The sequence below is a fragment of the Geotrypetes seraphini genome, chromosome 1, assembly GCF_902459505.1.
Source record: "Geotrypetes seraphini chromosome 1, aGeoSer1.1, whole genome shotgun sequence".
NCBI lineage: Eukaryota > Metazoa > Chordata > Amphibia > Gymnophiona > Dermophiidae > Geotrypetes > Geotrypetes seraphini.
The window spans coordinates 502,559,722-502,575,346 of record NC_047084.1 but is presented as its reverse complement, the minus strand read 5'-3'; the positions used below and the strand labels follow the sequence as shown (position 1 = coordinate 502,575,346).

At 45.7% G+C, this 15,625-nt stretch overlaps 1 protein-coding gene across 3 annotated transcripts in view; it reads right to left on the bottom strand.

Annotated features, from left to right (window-relative positions):
* The window catches only part of TUT7 (terminal uridylyl transferase 7), a 317,026-nt gene that overhangs the window by 217,650 nt on the left and 83,751 nt on the right, over positions 1-15,625 (bottom strand). For all 3 annotated transcript variants that reach the window (XM_033927693.1, XM_033927688.1, XM_033927701.1), the window contains exon 8: positions 9,804-9,873. In XM_033927693.1, coding sequence (XP_033783584.1) covers positions 9,804-9,873 — 70 coding nt within the window. The remainder of the gene's footprint in view (positions 1-9,803; positions 9,874-15,625) is intronic.

Below are 15,625 nucleotides of genomic sequence, written 5' to 3'. Positions count from 1 at the left end.
CAAACCCTCCTGGCCACGGCGACCCCCTAACCCCACCCCGCACTACATTACGGGCAGGAGGGATCCCAGGCCCTCCTGCCCTCGACGCAAACCCCCCTCCCTCCAACGACCGCCCCCCCCAAGAACCTCCGACCGACCCGCGACCCCCCTGGCCGACCCCCCCACCCCCCTTCCCCGTACCTTTGGAAGTTGGCCGGACAGACGGGAGCCAAACCCGCCTGTCCGGCAGGCAGCCAACGAAGGAATGAGGCCGGATTGGCCCATCCGTCCTAAAGCTCCGCCTACTGGTGGGGCCTAAGGCGCGTGGGCCAATCAGAATAGGCCCTGGAGCCTTAGGTCCCACCTAGGGGCGCGGCCTGAGACACATGGTCGGGTTTGGCCCATGTGCCTCATGCCGCGCCCCCAGGTGGGACCTAAGGCTCCAGGGCCTATTCTGATTGGCCCACGCGCCTTAGGCCCCACCAGTAGGCGGAGCTTTAGGACGGATGGGCCAATCCGGCCTCATTCCTTCGTTGGCTGCCTGCCGGACAGGCGGGTTTGGCTCCCGTCTGTCCGGCCAACTTCCAAAGGTACGGGGAAGGGGGGTGGGGGGGTCGGCCAGGGGGGTCGCGGGTCGGTCGGAGGTTCTTGGGGGGGGGACGGTCGTTGGAGGGAGGGGGGTTTGCGTCGAGGGCAGGAGGGCCTGGGATCCCTCCTGCCCGTAATGTAGTGCGGGGTGGGGTTAGGGGGTCGCCGTGGCCAGGAGGGTTTGGGCTCCCTTCTGGCCCAACTACACAAAGTACGGGGAAGGCGGGTGGGGGTGTCGTGGGGGTCGGCCAGGGGGGTCGCGGGTCGGCTGAGGGACGGGCGGAGGTTCTTGGGGGGGGGGCGGGCGTTGGGGGGGGGGGGTTTGCGTCGAGGGCAGGAGGGCCTGGGATCCCTCCTGCCCGTAATGTAGTGCGGGGTGGGGTTAGGGGGTCGCCGTGGCCAGGAGGGTTTGGGCTCCCTCCTGGCCCGATATTGTTGGGGAGTCGGCGGTCCTTCGGGGTGAGGGTGCGAGTGGTCCTGCCGGGGGGGGGATGTATCGGACGTCGGGGAGTCGGCCGGGCAAGAGGGCTTGGGCTCCCTCTTGCTCCGATCGTGGATGCGGGTGCGGGTGGGAGCGCGTGCGAGCGGTCGTTCGGGGTGGGGGTGCGAGCGGTCCTGCTGGGGGGGTGAATCGGGCGTCGGGCGGGGTGGGAACTATGTTTAAAAACTTTTGTATACCGCGCTCAGGCATATAACGCGCGAGGGGTATGCGCGGTACGTAAAATCACGTATAACGCGCGCGTTATATCCGCGAAAATACGGTATATGGTTTTAAGTATTGAAAAAATGGGAGGGATATATGTTATCTGATAATTGAATTATTTGTAATCACAATTTTTCATGCATTATTTGAAGTTTATATGTACAATTAAAATATTGTAAGAATGAAAAATTTATAAATAAAATATAAAAAAAAAAAAAAAAAAAAAATACAAAATAAAAAGAATGAAAAACAAAAAGAAAATCCAACACAATCTGCAGTAAGGAAGAAACAGCACAAAGGAAAACTGCAGACCAGTGTACAAGATGCAGGCTATGCTTATTATATCAATTATTGAATGCGGTTAATGTTACCATCTTTTTTTTTTTTTAATTCTTTATTTATTGGATTATTCATTACAATACCTTAGTAACAAACATTCATGAATGAACACAAAAATTACAAATGTAAATTCCATTCAAGGAACAACAAAAATATATGAGGAAACTAATCAACCATATCCTAGTCCACATTATTACTGGATTAAAACATCAAATCTTATATGTACTATCTAGGAACAGGCAAATGGCTTTTTTATATATTATACATCATCCTCCAAAAGTAAACTCAATATTAAAAAAATTAAACTTTCAACAAAGGTTTATCTTTAATAAAATCTTCCACCTGGGCTGGATCAAAAAACACATATTTATCACTTCCATATGAAATCAAGCATTTACACGGAAATTTCAAAAAGAAAGTAGCTCCGACTGCCAAAACCTTGGGCTTTAGCTGAAGGAACTGTTTCCTCTTGAACTGGGTTTGTCTAGAGACATCTGGAAAAATTATCACCCGTTGACCACAAAACATTTCTTGTTTTTTCAGGAAATATAACTTCAAAATATCTTGTTTTTCAAGCTCTGTCTTAAAGGTCACGAGAAGAGTTGCTCGTTTATCAATTATGTCTTTAGATGATTCCAAAAACTGTGATACATTCAAACTATCAGGTAACACTATTCTATCCATTCCACCTTCATCTACCTTTTCCTTGGTATCTCTTGAGATGTAATATAGATTATCAACCTCAAAGGTCTCCACTTTAGTATAATGCAATATCTCCCTCAAATACATTCTCAAGAGCTCCATCGGAGAAAGGTAATGTGTGATTGGAAAATTTAATAGACAAAGATTTTTAACTCTGATAGCATTTTCCATTTTTTCTAATTTAGCATGTGTCATCATACTATCCTTTATATTAGAAACAGCACTAGCTTGTAAATTACCCACTACCTGATCTAACTTTTCAACCTTCACAGCTGTTTCTCCAATTTTATCATTTTGTTCTTTAATTTTCACAGTTACATCAGATGAAAATTGACATAAGTTCAAAACGGTTTTTTGTAAAGATGACTCTATTCTGTTAATACTAAGCCAAACATCATTTAGAGTGATCACTCTATCCCTGGGGAGAGCATCCGAGCTTTGCCCAGTAATCATTTGTACTGGGGTTAGTTCTTTAGTTTGCCCCAGGGATTGTCCTGAAACCTCCAGACCAGATAGTAAAGATGATTGAGGGGAAGAAGAAATTATTCCTTCCTTGAAAGGGGAAGGAGATTCTTCTAACCGTAAGGAATATGATGGTTGAGGAGGTGGTGTTGGTTCCCCAGAGGATAAGGAAACAGCTTGAATGTTAAAAGTTACCTGTTCTTCAACATGTGGCAAGATGGGAACCACAAGATGACGATCCATCGGGCCTGTTGTCCCAGCAGATGGTGTTGCTTTAACCTTCCTCTTGCCCATATTGAAGATTCGATAGCTCTGCTCCCTGCTCCTCTTGGGCTCCGAAGGGGCTCAAAAGGGGCAAACCCCTTTAGCCACGCCCCTTCGGCTCGCGACCCGAGGCTCACGACCGCGGGCCGCGTACCGCGGCTGCTCCGTTGTTTAAAGGCTCCCCGAAGGACCCTCTCAGCAAGCTGGGTCGGGCTGCTGCGGGACTGCCTGTCCCGATGTGAAAGAGTGCTAAACAGCACTGGCTACAGGCTCCCTCGCGGCTGCTCCGTTGTTTAAAGGCTCCCCGAAGGACCCTCTCAGCAAGCTGGGTCGGGCTGCTGCGGGACTGCCTGTCCCGATGTGAAAGAGTGCTAAACAGCACTGGCTACAGGCTCCCTCGCGGCTGCTCCGTTGTTTAAAGGCTCCCCGAAGGACCCTCTCAGCAAGCTGGGTCGGGCTGCTGCGGGACTGCCTGTCCCGATGTGAAAGAGTGCTAAACAGCACTGGCTACCAATGTTACCATCTTTTAACAAACCAAGGGATCTGACACAGTCCGTGTTTCAGTTAACACACCTTCATCAGGGGTCCCGTGTTGACAAGGTATCAAATTAAACCAAAAACAGAAATAAACATAAGCCTGTGTAAATTGGAAGTGCTCTTTGACAAAAGGTCTCTGTATAAACTTGCTGTTTATTTCTGCTGCAGCCCACTAAGTGAGGTGGAATATCAAATGAAGTGTCCTGAGAACCCTCGATAAAGCCGTGTTTTGTGGCGAAACTGGTCCTGTCGGGCTTATCAGCATGCTGCACACTTTAAGATATAAAAAGAAAAAAATAAAAGTATTAACTTATGATACAGTAAATATTGGTTTAAACAAACAAGGAGGTGGAGGTAAAATGGTCAGTGATGGTAATCATTAACCCTGAATGATTTGGTATTTGATCGAAGTATCCTTATCCAAGCAGGTTACTGAGACCATTTTTCTCCATACCCTTCAGTGGGATTTATGTTGCAGTTGAGGATTGTTCCTAAGGAATCCCACATACCATCTTCCGTGTTTTACTGAGTGTTGCACTGCCTAGTGTCCTTCAGATTCAGACTAGGCTTTGATGAGTCAATCGTCCAGTTACAGGTGGATCTGGATACTGAGCCTGTGCAGATGTGCTGTACTATCACCATCACCGTTGCGAAGGTTTAAGGGGCTATAGCCAGCCCAAAGGGTAAGATTGTGAATTAGAAGTGCTGTTGCAAGAAGTGGAACCTCAAATATCTGTGCTGCCAGTAAGTGGGAATATGATGCTAGGCCTTTGTCAGATCCAGAGATGCCAGAAATTCCCCCGGCACGACCAAGGCAATCACTGACCTCACTGTTTCCATTTGGAATTTGAGGGCCATGCTAAATGCTTTGAGATCCAGTATTGGTCACCAGTCCTCAGAACCTCACTTTGGCACGATGAAGTATATCGTTTATCTGCTTGAGCCCGAGTTGAACTTTGGAACGGGTTCTATGGCTGCAATGTCCAGTAATCTCTGGACTGTTGCTCTGACTTTTGCCACTTTTTCTGGGAAGTCCAGAAAAAGCTCTAAAATGAGATGGTAAAACTCGAGTTTGTACCCTTCTCAAAATATGTTCAGCACCCATTGGTCTGTGGCGATGTCCAACCACGTATGGGGTATGTGCTTCTTTGGGGTGGAAGTAGAGTGGGCTCCCGAAGATTCTCCAAATCTTTGTCTGCTATTCTGAAAGGACCTTTGACCCAAGGGACCTCCAGAATATTGTCAACATCTCCTGGAGGAATGAAAGGTAGTGCGCCCCAATCCCCAAGTGGAACGGGGCCTGATGTGAGGCAAAAATTTAGGTTTACAGTCATGCACACTTGCCATAAGATCATCCAGACACTTCCCGAAGAGTAATTGCTCCTTAAATGGCTTACCGAGGGTCGACTTGGACAAAGAATCTCCAGACCACTGACAGATCCACAACAAGCGGTGTGTGGAGACAGAGTAAGCAGAGAGTTTGCCCACAACCCAGAACAGGTCATACAGGGCATCAGCCACATAGTCCATGCCAGTGATCAAAACGGTAGGTCCCTAATCCAGAATAGTGTCAGAATCATGTCACAGCTTGGAGTGGCAAGCCCTGGCGACAAAGGATGCTGCCATGGACGCTTTCAAACCAGAGGCTGCAGATTCGAAAAGCCTCTTTAGAACAAAATCTATCTTGCAGTCTTGGGGAAATAGAAATTGGAGGGCTTCATTGTTCAGGAACAGAGTGGTACAGGGTAACAGGGTATTCCTTATTCAGACCAGGAATACAAAGTATCTGCATATGCAGATGATATTTTGCTTCATTTGAGAAATCCAGAAACAACCATTCCATGCTTACTTGATTTGATTGAGAAATTTGGAAAATTTTCAGGGTATAAGATAAATTGGAGTAAATCTGAAGTACTTCCACTAAACGTGTATTGTACAAAAGGCTTGTTTGATTCATTTTCTTTTGTATGGCAGGAAGGTGGATTAAAATATTTGTGTATTTGGATAAAAAACATGCTGGAAGACACAATGAAAGAGAATGAAAAATTTTTATTACAGAAGGTAACAGAAATGTGCGAGCAATGGAATCCATTACATCTGTCTTGGTGGGGGAGAGTTCAAACTATTAAAATGATGATATTGCCTGTGGTATGTTATCAGATGGGAATGTTACCAGTTTTTTTTAAGGGGTCCTTTTATAAAAAGTTAAACAGTATTCTTATAAAATTTGTTTGGTATTGCTTTAGTATCTCTACAAAAATCAATTGCGGAGGGTGGGGTAAATTTTCCCAATTTCTATAGGTATCATCAAGCCTATATTTTGCGACAGGGTATGTATTGGGTCCTCCCAGAGCTCATTGATAATACTCCAGATTGGTTGTGGTTGGAATGGCGACTCATGTTCCCTTTGAGACTATGTCATGTTCTTAGTATTAAAATGCCTAGGTTATATAAAGAAAACAGAATATTTATGGATACTTGGAAAACTCTCCGGCATGTTAGTAATTTAATGCCTATTCCAATCTATAAATCAACTAATCAAACTATATGGTTAAACTCCAAGATTCAAATTGGCGGATTTAAGGTTATCTGGAAGCATTGGATGATTGCAGGTATACGAATTTTGGGCGATGTTATTTCAGATGGTAAGCTGCTTGACTTTTCACAGTTGCAACAAATATGGTCTTAATAAATCACAAAGCTTTAGATGGTTGCAACTGAAGCAGGCTATTCAGAAGGGGTTCCCTGAATGGAAAAATCTCAATAATCAGTATAGTCTGGAGTTCTTATGCTTTCAGGTGGACTTCTTGGGTCACCAGGCCGCACAGTGGTAAAATGATAAATGGATTTATAAATAAAAAACCTAAAAATGGACTTAGGGACATCTGGAGCATTGAGATAAAGCATCAAATTACGGCATCTCAATGGCCACGAATTTGGTCTTGGAGAATGAGATCTACAGTGTCTGCATCTATGAGACAAACTTGTTTTTTTCTTTTGCATAGAGCATTTTGGACCCCAGTTAGATTACAGAAGTTGGATAGCTCTAAGTCTAATAGATGCTGGCATTGTAATCTGGAAGCAGGGACTTTAGATCATTTAATATTCTATTGTCCCTGTATCATGGCATTTTGGAAATCAATTTGGTCCCAAATTGTTTACTAGAAAACCATGTAGCATTATCATATGATACAATAATGTTCGGTATGTCAATGAGAACAAAAAGTCAAATTTCATCAAGCAATATTAAACTTTTATTGACAGGAGTCGCATACAACCAGTCGCATACCAGTAATTGGAAAAATTACAGTAGACTAAACTATACCTTCTGGTGGAATTTATTATGCCACATTTACAAAATGGAAAGAGTAAATGCCATACAAAGAGGGAATTATAATAATTTTAAAAAGATTTGGGGGCCATTGACAAGTTATTGCAATGATTAGACACCATTATCCATTGAAAGTACACTTATACATGGGGGAGGGGGAGGGTATAAAGTTATATTAAGGTTAGATCAATTGATAATATTTATATGATATTTTTGATTAAAATATTTGTGGGAAGGGTGGGAAGGGTGGGAGGGGAGGGTATAAATGTATGTTTTTAAGACGATGTTAAAAGAAATACAAGTGATGTTTACAAGGTTTAAATGATGTAATATTGTGTTCTTGATGTAAGATGGAAAAATGAATAAAGAATTTGAAAAAAAAAAAAAAAAGAATATGAGGAAGGTGCTGGGCCAACTTTTAAGGTCTGTATCCCACAAATGATGTAATGGTCTGGATAGCCTGCAGTAAGCTTCAATGGCAACTCCAGTAGCTGGAACTCAAGATATTGAGCTTCAACAGTAACTCCAGTAGTTTCGGGCAGACCTCTATAGCCTAGCACCCAGTAATATCAAAGAAAAAAGATGATTCAATTTAAGCATGAATTTATAATGAGTGTAACTGTTGGGCAGACTGGATGGACCATTCATGTCTTTATCTGTTGTCATTTAGTATGTTATGTGACTGATATAATAAAAATCTTTCTGCCTGCAAGAACCCCATCATTCTCTTTTATACCCTAAATGCTAAAAAATCATTGCCTTTCTTTACAGCATCCACAACTATGGTTCATTTAGCACATGGGGAAAGGTCTGCTTAAAAAATTAGAAGATGGTCATCAAAGGCTCTTGCAAGGATGTAAGGACGTACAATAAAGAACATCATGAACCAAAGATACACATGACTGCATGTTTCCCAACCATTTAACCCTTGTTAAGGGAAGAGCAATGTCAGAAAGCCGCAGATCTCGTATTATCACTTCACAATTCTTAGGATAAAATCTCCTTACAAACTACTTCCCTAAAAACTGATATCATGATGGCAGATGATGGCAGGAAAAAAACTGACCCATCCAGATTCATTAGTTATTCTTGTTTATATATCTAAGGATACATCCCAATTGCCTGCCACAGAGATTTGACTGTTTTAGAATACCTTGTCTAAGTCAGGTTTTGTCCTCATCTTTTCTCATTCTCTAGCACAGTGTTTTTCAACCGCTGTTCCGCGGCACACTAGTGTGCCGCGAGATGTTGCCTGGTGTGCCATACGGTCAGGGCCGCCATCAGGGCAGTACCACCAGTCTAGGGAGAGGGGCGGTCCGCCCCACGTGGACAGGAGAGAGCTGGACGAGGGACCCGCGGAGTTCAATACATCTCGAGCCGCGAGGCTCGTCTTCTGTTCCTGCCTGCCCTGCAGCTAACATATAGCCGATAGCAAGCGTTCCCCGATGTCAGCGCTGACGTCGGAGGGAGGGCTTAAGCAAAGCCTGCCCTCCGACGTCAGCGCTGACGTCGGAGAATACTTCCGTTCGGCTATTTGTGCGCGGCAGGGCAGGCAGGAAGCAGAAGACAAGCCTCGCGGCTTGAACTTCGTTTTGCTGAGAAAGTTGCAAAGATGGGCTGGGAGGCAAACACGGAACACAAAAGGGGGGAGGGAGTGCGTTTTGGACACAAGGCATGGACTTGGGAGAGAGGAAGGGAGGGAAAGAGATGCTGAGGTGGGGGAGGGAATGCGTTTTTGGACACAGAAGAAATGGACTTGGGAGAGAGGAAGGGAGGGAAAGAGATGCTGAGGTGGGGGAGGGAATGCGTTTTTGGACACAGAAGAAATGGACTTGGGAGAGAGGAAGGGAGGGAAAGAGATGCTGAGGTGGGGGAGGGAATGCGCTTTTGGACACAGAAGAAATGGACTTGGGAGAGAGGAAGGGAGGGAAAGAGATGCTGAGGTGGGGGAGGGAATGCGTTTTTGGACACAGAAGAAATGGACTTGGGAGAGAGGAAGGGAGGGAAAGAGATGCTGAGGTGGGGGAGGGAATGCGTTTTTGGACACAGAAGAAATGGACTTGGGAGAGAGGAAGGGAGGGAAAGAGATGCTGAGGTGGGGGAGGGAATGCGTTTTTGGACACAGAAGAAATGGACTTGGGAGAGAGGAAGGGAGGGAAAGAGATGCTGAGGTGGGGGAGGGAATGAGTGTTTGGACACAGAAGGCATGGACTTTGGAGAGAGGAAGGGAGGGAAAGAGATGGTTGTGTACACGGGGAATAGAAGAAAGGAGAACTTTTGGTCATAGGGAGGGAGTGAGGTACAGATAGTGGCATACCAGGGTGGGGGGGGGGGCGGTCTGCCCCACCCCGGGTTTATGTCCCAAGGGGGTGCACAGCTGGCCACCCTCCAGTGTTGTCCCTAGGCCGGCAAACTGCGGCTCTTTAGCCATTGAGAGCCACCGCCGCCAACGGTGTTGTTGGCGGTGGCAGCATTATAAAATACTTTCTTTGTGTTTATTTGATTCCTATTCAAGAGAATTACTTTATATATAGTCAATATAGGCACAGAGTTAAATTTTTTAACATTTTCTAATGGTGGTGTGCCTCGTGATTTTTTTCATGAAACAAGTGTGCCTTTGCCCAAAAAAGGTTGAAAAACACTGCTCTAGCATTCCGGGCAAGTCAATATACCTCCTCTCACCAACAATCCAAAAAGTCACAAAAAAACAGTAAGACCACTGCCAAAACATCCAGCTGCCCTGTGGTCTTATCCTATGGCAATTACCGAATTACAAGCTGGAAGGAGATAATGCCTGAGAAAGGAAATTCTATATGATCAAGTGCATTATTAAAACATCAATAGCACTACTGCTTTGATATATATTAGAGAGAAAATAAAGACCACTGTAAACCTGACCTTTGCTTTTCTCTGCATATTACCACGGGTACCCTGGCATGGAAGTCTGTAACGACATCAGTGAAAGATCCTGGAAGAGACAAGAACAGGATACCACATCATAGAGCAGCTCAGAGTTAAATGATGGGGAATGGTGCAGCACAAAGTACATTGGTGGCATGTTCTAAGTGCAGGAATCAATAGTCTAGCAGCCAGATCTTAAATTGTGTTTAAGGTGACATAATAATTTGCTAGCAATATTTAATTTCAAAACCCCCACAATGATTTTCCTTTAAGCATGTCAAATAAAAAAAATCTTGCTTTTTTTGGCATACATACCTAGGCAATCAAAATGAATTTTTCAGCACAATCAGGACTTTCCACTGGTGCAAACCTCATTGCATTTATTTAAAGACCCTCACCAACCAAAAAGCGCAGTTACTTACCATAACAGGTGTCATCCAGGGACAGCAGGCAGATAGTCTTACATGTAGGTGACGTCGTCCACGAAGCAAAGATACGGACAGCTTTAAAAGTGCATCGCCACTTTAAGAAGAAAGTTTGAGAACTGCCCATACCGGGCATGTGCGAGTGCTTTCTCGCCCGATGTAAGCTCGCGGTACCTCAGTTCTGTAAGCAATCCAAGAAACTAACCAGGGGTGGTGGGTGGGTTGTGAGAATATCTGCCTGCTGTTGTTCCTGGATAACATCCGTTACGGTAAGTAACTGTGCTTTATCCCAGGACAAGCAGGCAGCATATTCTCATATGTGGGACTCCCTAGCTTACTAGAATGTGATGGAGGGACTGTTGGCCATTAAGAAAATAAATTTTGTAATACGGCTTGGCCGAAGTGATCATCCCGTCTGGAATAAGATTCCAGACAGTAGTGAGATGTGAATGTATGAACTGAGGACCAAGTAGCAGCTTTACAGATTTCATCAATAGGAGTGGAACGTAAAAACGCAACTGAAGCTACCATAGCTTGGACTTTGTGGGCTGTGACATGACTCCCCAGTTACAGCCCAGCCTGATTATAACAGAAGGTGATACAAGCTGCCAACCAGGTAGAAATAGTTTTTTGGGACACAGGATGTCCCAACTTATTAGAATTGAATGAGACAAAGAGCTGAGCTGTTGTCCTATGAGGTTGAGTACGCTGTAAGTATAAGGCCAAAGCTCGTTTGCAGTCTAAAGTATGAAGAGCCATTTCTCCAGGGTGAAAATGAAGCTTGGGAAAAAACACTGGAAGCACAATGGATTTATTGAGATGGAATTCAGTGACTACCTTTGGAAGAAACTTTGGATGAGTGCAAAGCACCACTTTGTCATGATGAAAAACTGTGAACAGTGGATCCGCCACCAGTGCCTGAAGTTCACTTACTCATCGAGCAGATGTGAGAGATGAGAAAAACCACTTTCCAAGTGAGATATTTAAGATGAGCCGAGGACATTGGTTCAAAAGGAAGCTTCCTTAGTCTAGCAAGTTCCACATTAAGAGCCCAAACTACTGGAGGTGGTTTGAGAGAAGGTTTGACATTGAAAAGTCCTTTCATAAATCTGGATAAAAGAGGATAAGCAGTGAGATGTTTTCCATCAACTGGTCTATGAAAAGCATTGATAGCACTGAGATGAACTCTAATCGAATTAATCTTGAGGCCTGAATTGGACAAATGTAGAAGGTAATCCAATACTGAAGAAACAGGTGGATTTAGCATCATGATGATGATAAAGGCCAGCCGAAGGGAGACTGTAGGAGCTGTGCCTAGTCCTGAGCACATGGCAGAACAGTGAGCGGAGAGTGTGCTAGCAGGAAGAAGCAGAGAGAGGAGCAGAGAAGGCGGTGCTAGCAGGGGAAGAGGTGAGAGCTAACTCCGCCCACCCCTGACGTCACCAGCCAAACTCCCTCCATAAAAGGGGACGAGCCAACGGCGCACAGCCGTTCGCCTTAGCGAGAGCGCCTTTGCGAAGAGCCTTAAGAGCCAAACTACACAAGACAACGATACCTTAGGGCAACAAGCGGACCTCTCAAACACACTATCCCTTCTCCCTAATTGTACAGGCTCTCATACATCTCAAACTCTCAGTCTCTCAGACACCCTTATCTTTCAAGCACTAGATACCCCAATCTTCCAACTCTCAGACACCCTAATCTTTCAAAATCTCACACCTGCTCACAGACAGATTTTTCTAACTTTCCTAATTCTCTACCTTACTGACAGGCAGACCTCAATTATAACTCAGCAATGGCAGGGAGGACAAGAAGCGCGAAGTCTACAATCAAGACCAGTATTCCAGTCGCTATGGCGATCCAGGAAGCGACCACGTGCAGAAGGAGGAGGACCCAGGACGGTGGACAGAGGTCTCTGTGCAGATCGAGACCATCCCCCAGCGCTACACTACAGTCTTTACACAGACAGAGGAGGCCGCACAGCTGGATGGAGATCTCATGCAGGAACTAAGGAGCCTCAGGGAGGAGGTGATACGCTTGAGAAGCATCCGAGAGGACGAGGCCTACATCAATGGAGTCGTCCAAGAGCTGTCCCAAATCACTGAGCAGGCCCATGACAAGTCCATCCTCGAGACGCCCAAATCATCAGCTTTGAAACCAACAATTGGGATACAGGAAATGGCTAGCGGCACTGACTCCTGGCAGCTGGTGACCTCCTCCACGGGCAAACATAGGAGACCCCCCCCCATTTTTCAATCTCTTCATCTTCTCCTTCTTCTTACAAACAGGGCAGCTATACATCAACCCCCTCAACTCACCTTGCGGAACAGATTCCAGATTCTTCAGGAAGGAACTGCCAATGAGGAACAGGAGCAGGAACAGGAGCAGGCCCAACACACAGCTCCATCTCCAGGGACAACTGACGGGCTCCCCCCAAAGAAGTGCAGAGTAAAAGTCATCGGGGATTCCATGCTGAGGGGCACCGAGGGACCAATTTGCAGACCGGATATGCAATCTAGGGAGGTCAGCTGTCTGCCTGGAGCCAGGATACGAGATGTCACCGCCAGTATGGATAGACTACTCACGCCCGAGACCACTTTCCTATGCTTCTTGTCCACATAGGAACCAACGACTCTGCCAGGAACACACCGGAGACCATTACCAGAGACTTTGGAGCACTGGGTGAGAGGCTAAAGCGGATAGGAGCGCAGGTGGTTTTCTCATCGATACTCCCAGTTAGAGGCAAGGGAAGAGCCAGAGATGAACGTATCCTGAGGACGAACGAGTGGCTACAGGGATGGTGCCGGGATATGAACTTCAGATTCTTAAACCATGGGGAAGCGCTACAAGGACTTCAGGGACCAGACGGACTCCATCTGACCAGTAAAGGTAAGAACGTCTTCGGACACCGACTAGCCCGCCTGCTTCACAGGGCTTTAAACTAGGTAAATCGGGGGAGGGTACCCATTCACATATTAGTGCAGAAAGGAATTATCCTGATGAGGTGAGTCGAAACTCCGCTTCCATGTCCAAGGTAAGTACCCACATTGCAAAACAGTTCTTTAGGAGTCACACCGACTCGGGTAGGATACGCCTCACAGGGACTTAGCAAACACAAGATATGGAGGGCCATGTATGTCAATGCACACAGTTTAGGTAACAAAATTCTAGAATTAGAGGCTGAAATAAGGAATGCCGACCTAGATGTGGTGGCAATATCTGAAACTTGGTTCACGGACTCACATGGGTGGGATATGGCTATACCGGGTTACAATCTACTTCATCAGGACAGAGAGGGCAGGTTAGGAGGGGGGATAGCTCTATACATTAAAGAGGACATCAAAACCACCAGGATCACAGATGTCAAGTACACCGGGGAGTCCCTCTGGGTAAACCTGGCAAGAGGCAGAGAAAAATGCCTGTATCTAGGTGTGGTATACAGACCCCCAAGACAATTGGAAGACATGGACGCAGAATTAATTGAAGACATAGAGAATATCACTCTACGAGGAGAAGCTGTACTGCTAGAGGACTTCAATATGCCTGATGCAGACTGGAACTCATTTTCAGCGACAACCAGCGGAAGCAGGAGGCTCTTAACCTCCATAAAGGGAGCACGTCTCAAACAAATGGTAATGGAGCCCACTAGGGCCCAGGCGATCCTCGACCTGGTACTCACCAACGGGGAAAGCGTCTCAGAGGTTTCAGTAGGAGATACGCTAGCCTCCAGCGACCACAACATAGTATGGTTCAACCTTAGGAAAGGCTTCCCTAGATCAAACACGAAAACAAAGGTATTCAATTTCCGGGGCACAGACATCGCATGCTTGGGAGATTTCGTCCATCGGACGCTGCAGGACCAAGTGGAGACCGATGATGTAGAAGCTAAGTGGTTAACACTGAAATCAACCATACATGAAGCAACTAGCCGCTTCATAAAATCAGTAAATAAACGACAAAGAAACAATAAACCCCAATGGTTCACCGCGGAGATCTCGCACCTCATTAAGGAGAAGAAAAAAGTGTTTCTCTCCTACAAGCGCACGGAGAAACGAGAGGCAAAGGTAGAATATAGGACCAGGTCTACACCGGTCAAAATGGCAGTTAGGGAGGCAAAACTTCGAGTGGAAGAAATTCTGGCAAAAAACATTAAAAAGGGGGACAAATCCTTATTAGTGACAGAAAAAGGAACACAGGCAGGATAGTACGCCTTAGAAGACCGGACGGAAATTATGTGGAAGCAGATTCCGATAAAGCCGAACTACTGAATGAATACTTCTGCTCAGTCTTCACCTGTGAGGCACCAGGACACGGTCTGCAGTTGAAGGTAACACACAGCACAGAAGACCCGTTTCAGAATTTTGAGTTCACACCAGGTGAAGTTTACAGTGAACTGGCAAGACTCAAGGTGAACAAAGCCATGGGACCAGACAATTTGCACCCAAGAGTGCGCAGAGAATTGAGCGATGTCCTGACGAAACCTTTGACTGAGCTATTCAATCTCTCCCTAAGTAAGGGGAAAGTTCCCCTGGACTGGAAATTAGTTAATGTCGTTCCTCTGCATAAAAAGGGTTGCAGGGCAGAGGCTGCGAATTATAGACCGGTGAGTCTCACATCAATAGTGTGCAAACTCATGGAAACACTAATTAAAAGCAAATTGGACACGATCTTGAATGAAGGGAATCTTAGGGATCCCAGTCAGCATGGATTCACCAAGGGTAGGTCCTGCCAATCCAATCTCATCAGCTTCTTTGACTGGGTAACAAGAAAGTTGGACTTGGGAGAGTCTTTGGACATCGTGTACCTGGACTTCAGTAAAGCTTTTGAAGTGTCCCACACCGCAGGCTGCTAAGCAAGATGGAATCGATGGGGTTAGGAGAGACACTAACTGCATGGGTCAATGATTGGTTGAGTGGCAGACTTCAGAGGGTGGTGGTTAATGGTACCCTCTCTAAAACATCAGAGGTGACCAGTGGAGTGCCACAGGGCTCGGTCCTGGGTCCATTCCTTTTCAACATATTCATAGGGGATCTGACTCAAGGGCTTCAAGGTAAAATAACACTATTCGCAGATGACGCCAAACTATGTAATATAGTAAGTGAATGCAGTTTACAGAATTATATGGCGCAGGACCTGCTTACATTGGAAAGTTGGTCCTCAACCTGGCAGCTAGGCTTCAATGCTAAGAAATGTAAGGTCATGCACCTCGGAAGCGGAAATCCATGCAGGACGTACTTCTTGAACGGATAAACTTTAACTAGGACTTCAGCAGAACGAGATTTAGGAGTAATCATCAGTGCAGACATGAAAACTGCCAATCAAGTGGAGAAGGCTTCATCTAAGACAAGTCAGATATTGGGTTATATCAATAGAAGTTTCGTCAGCCGAATGCCT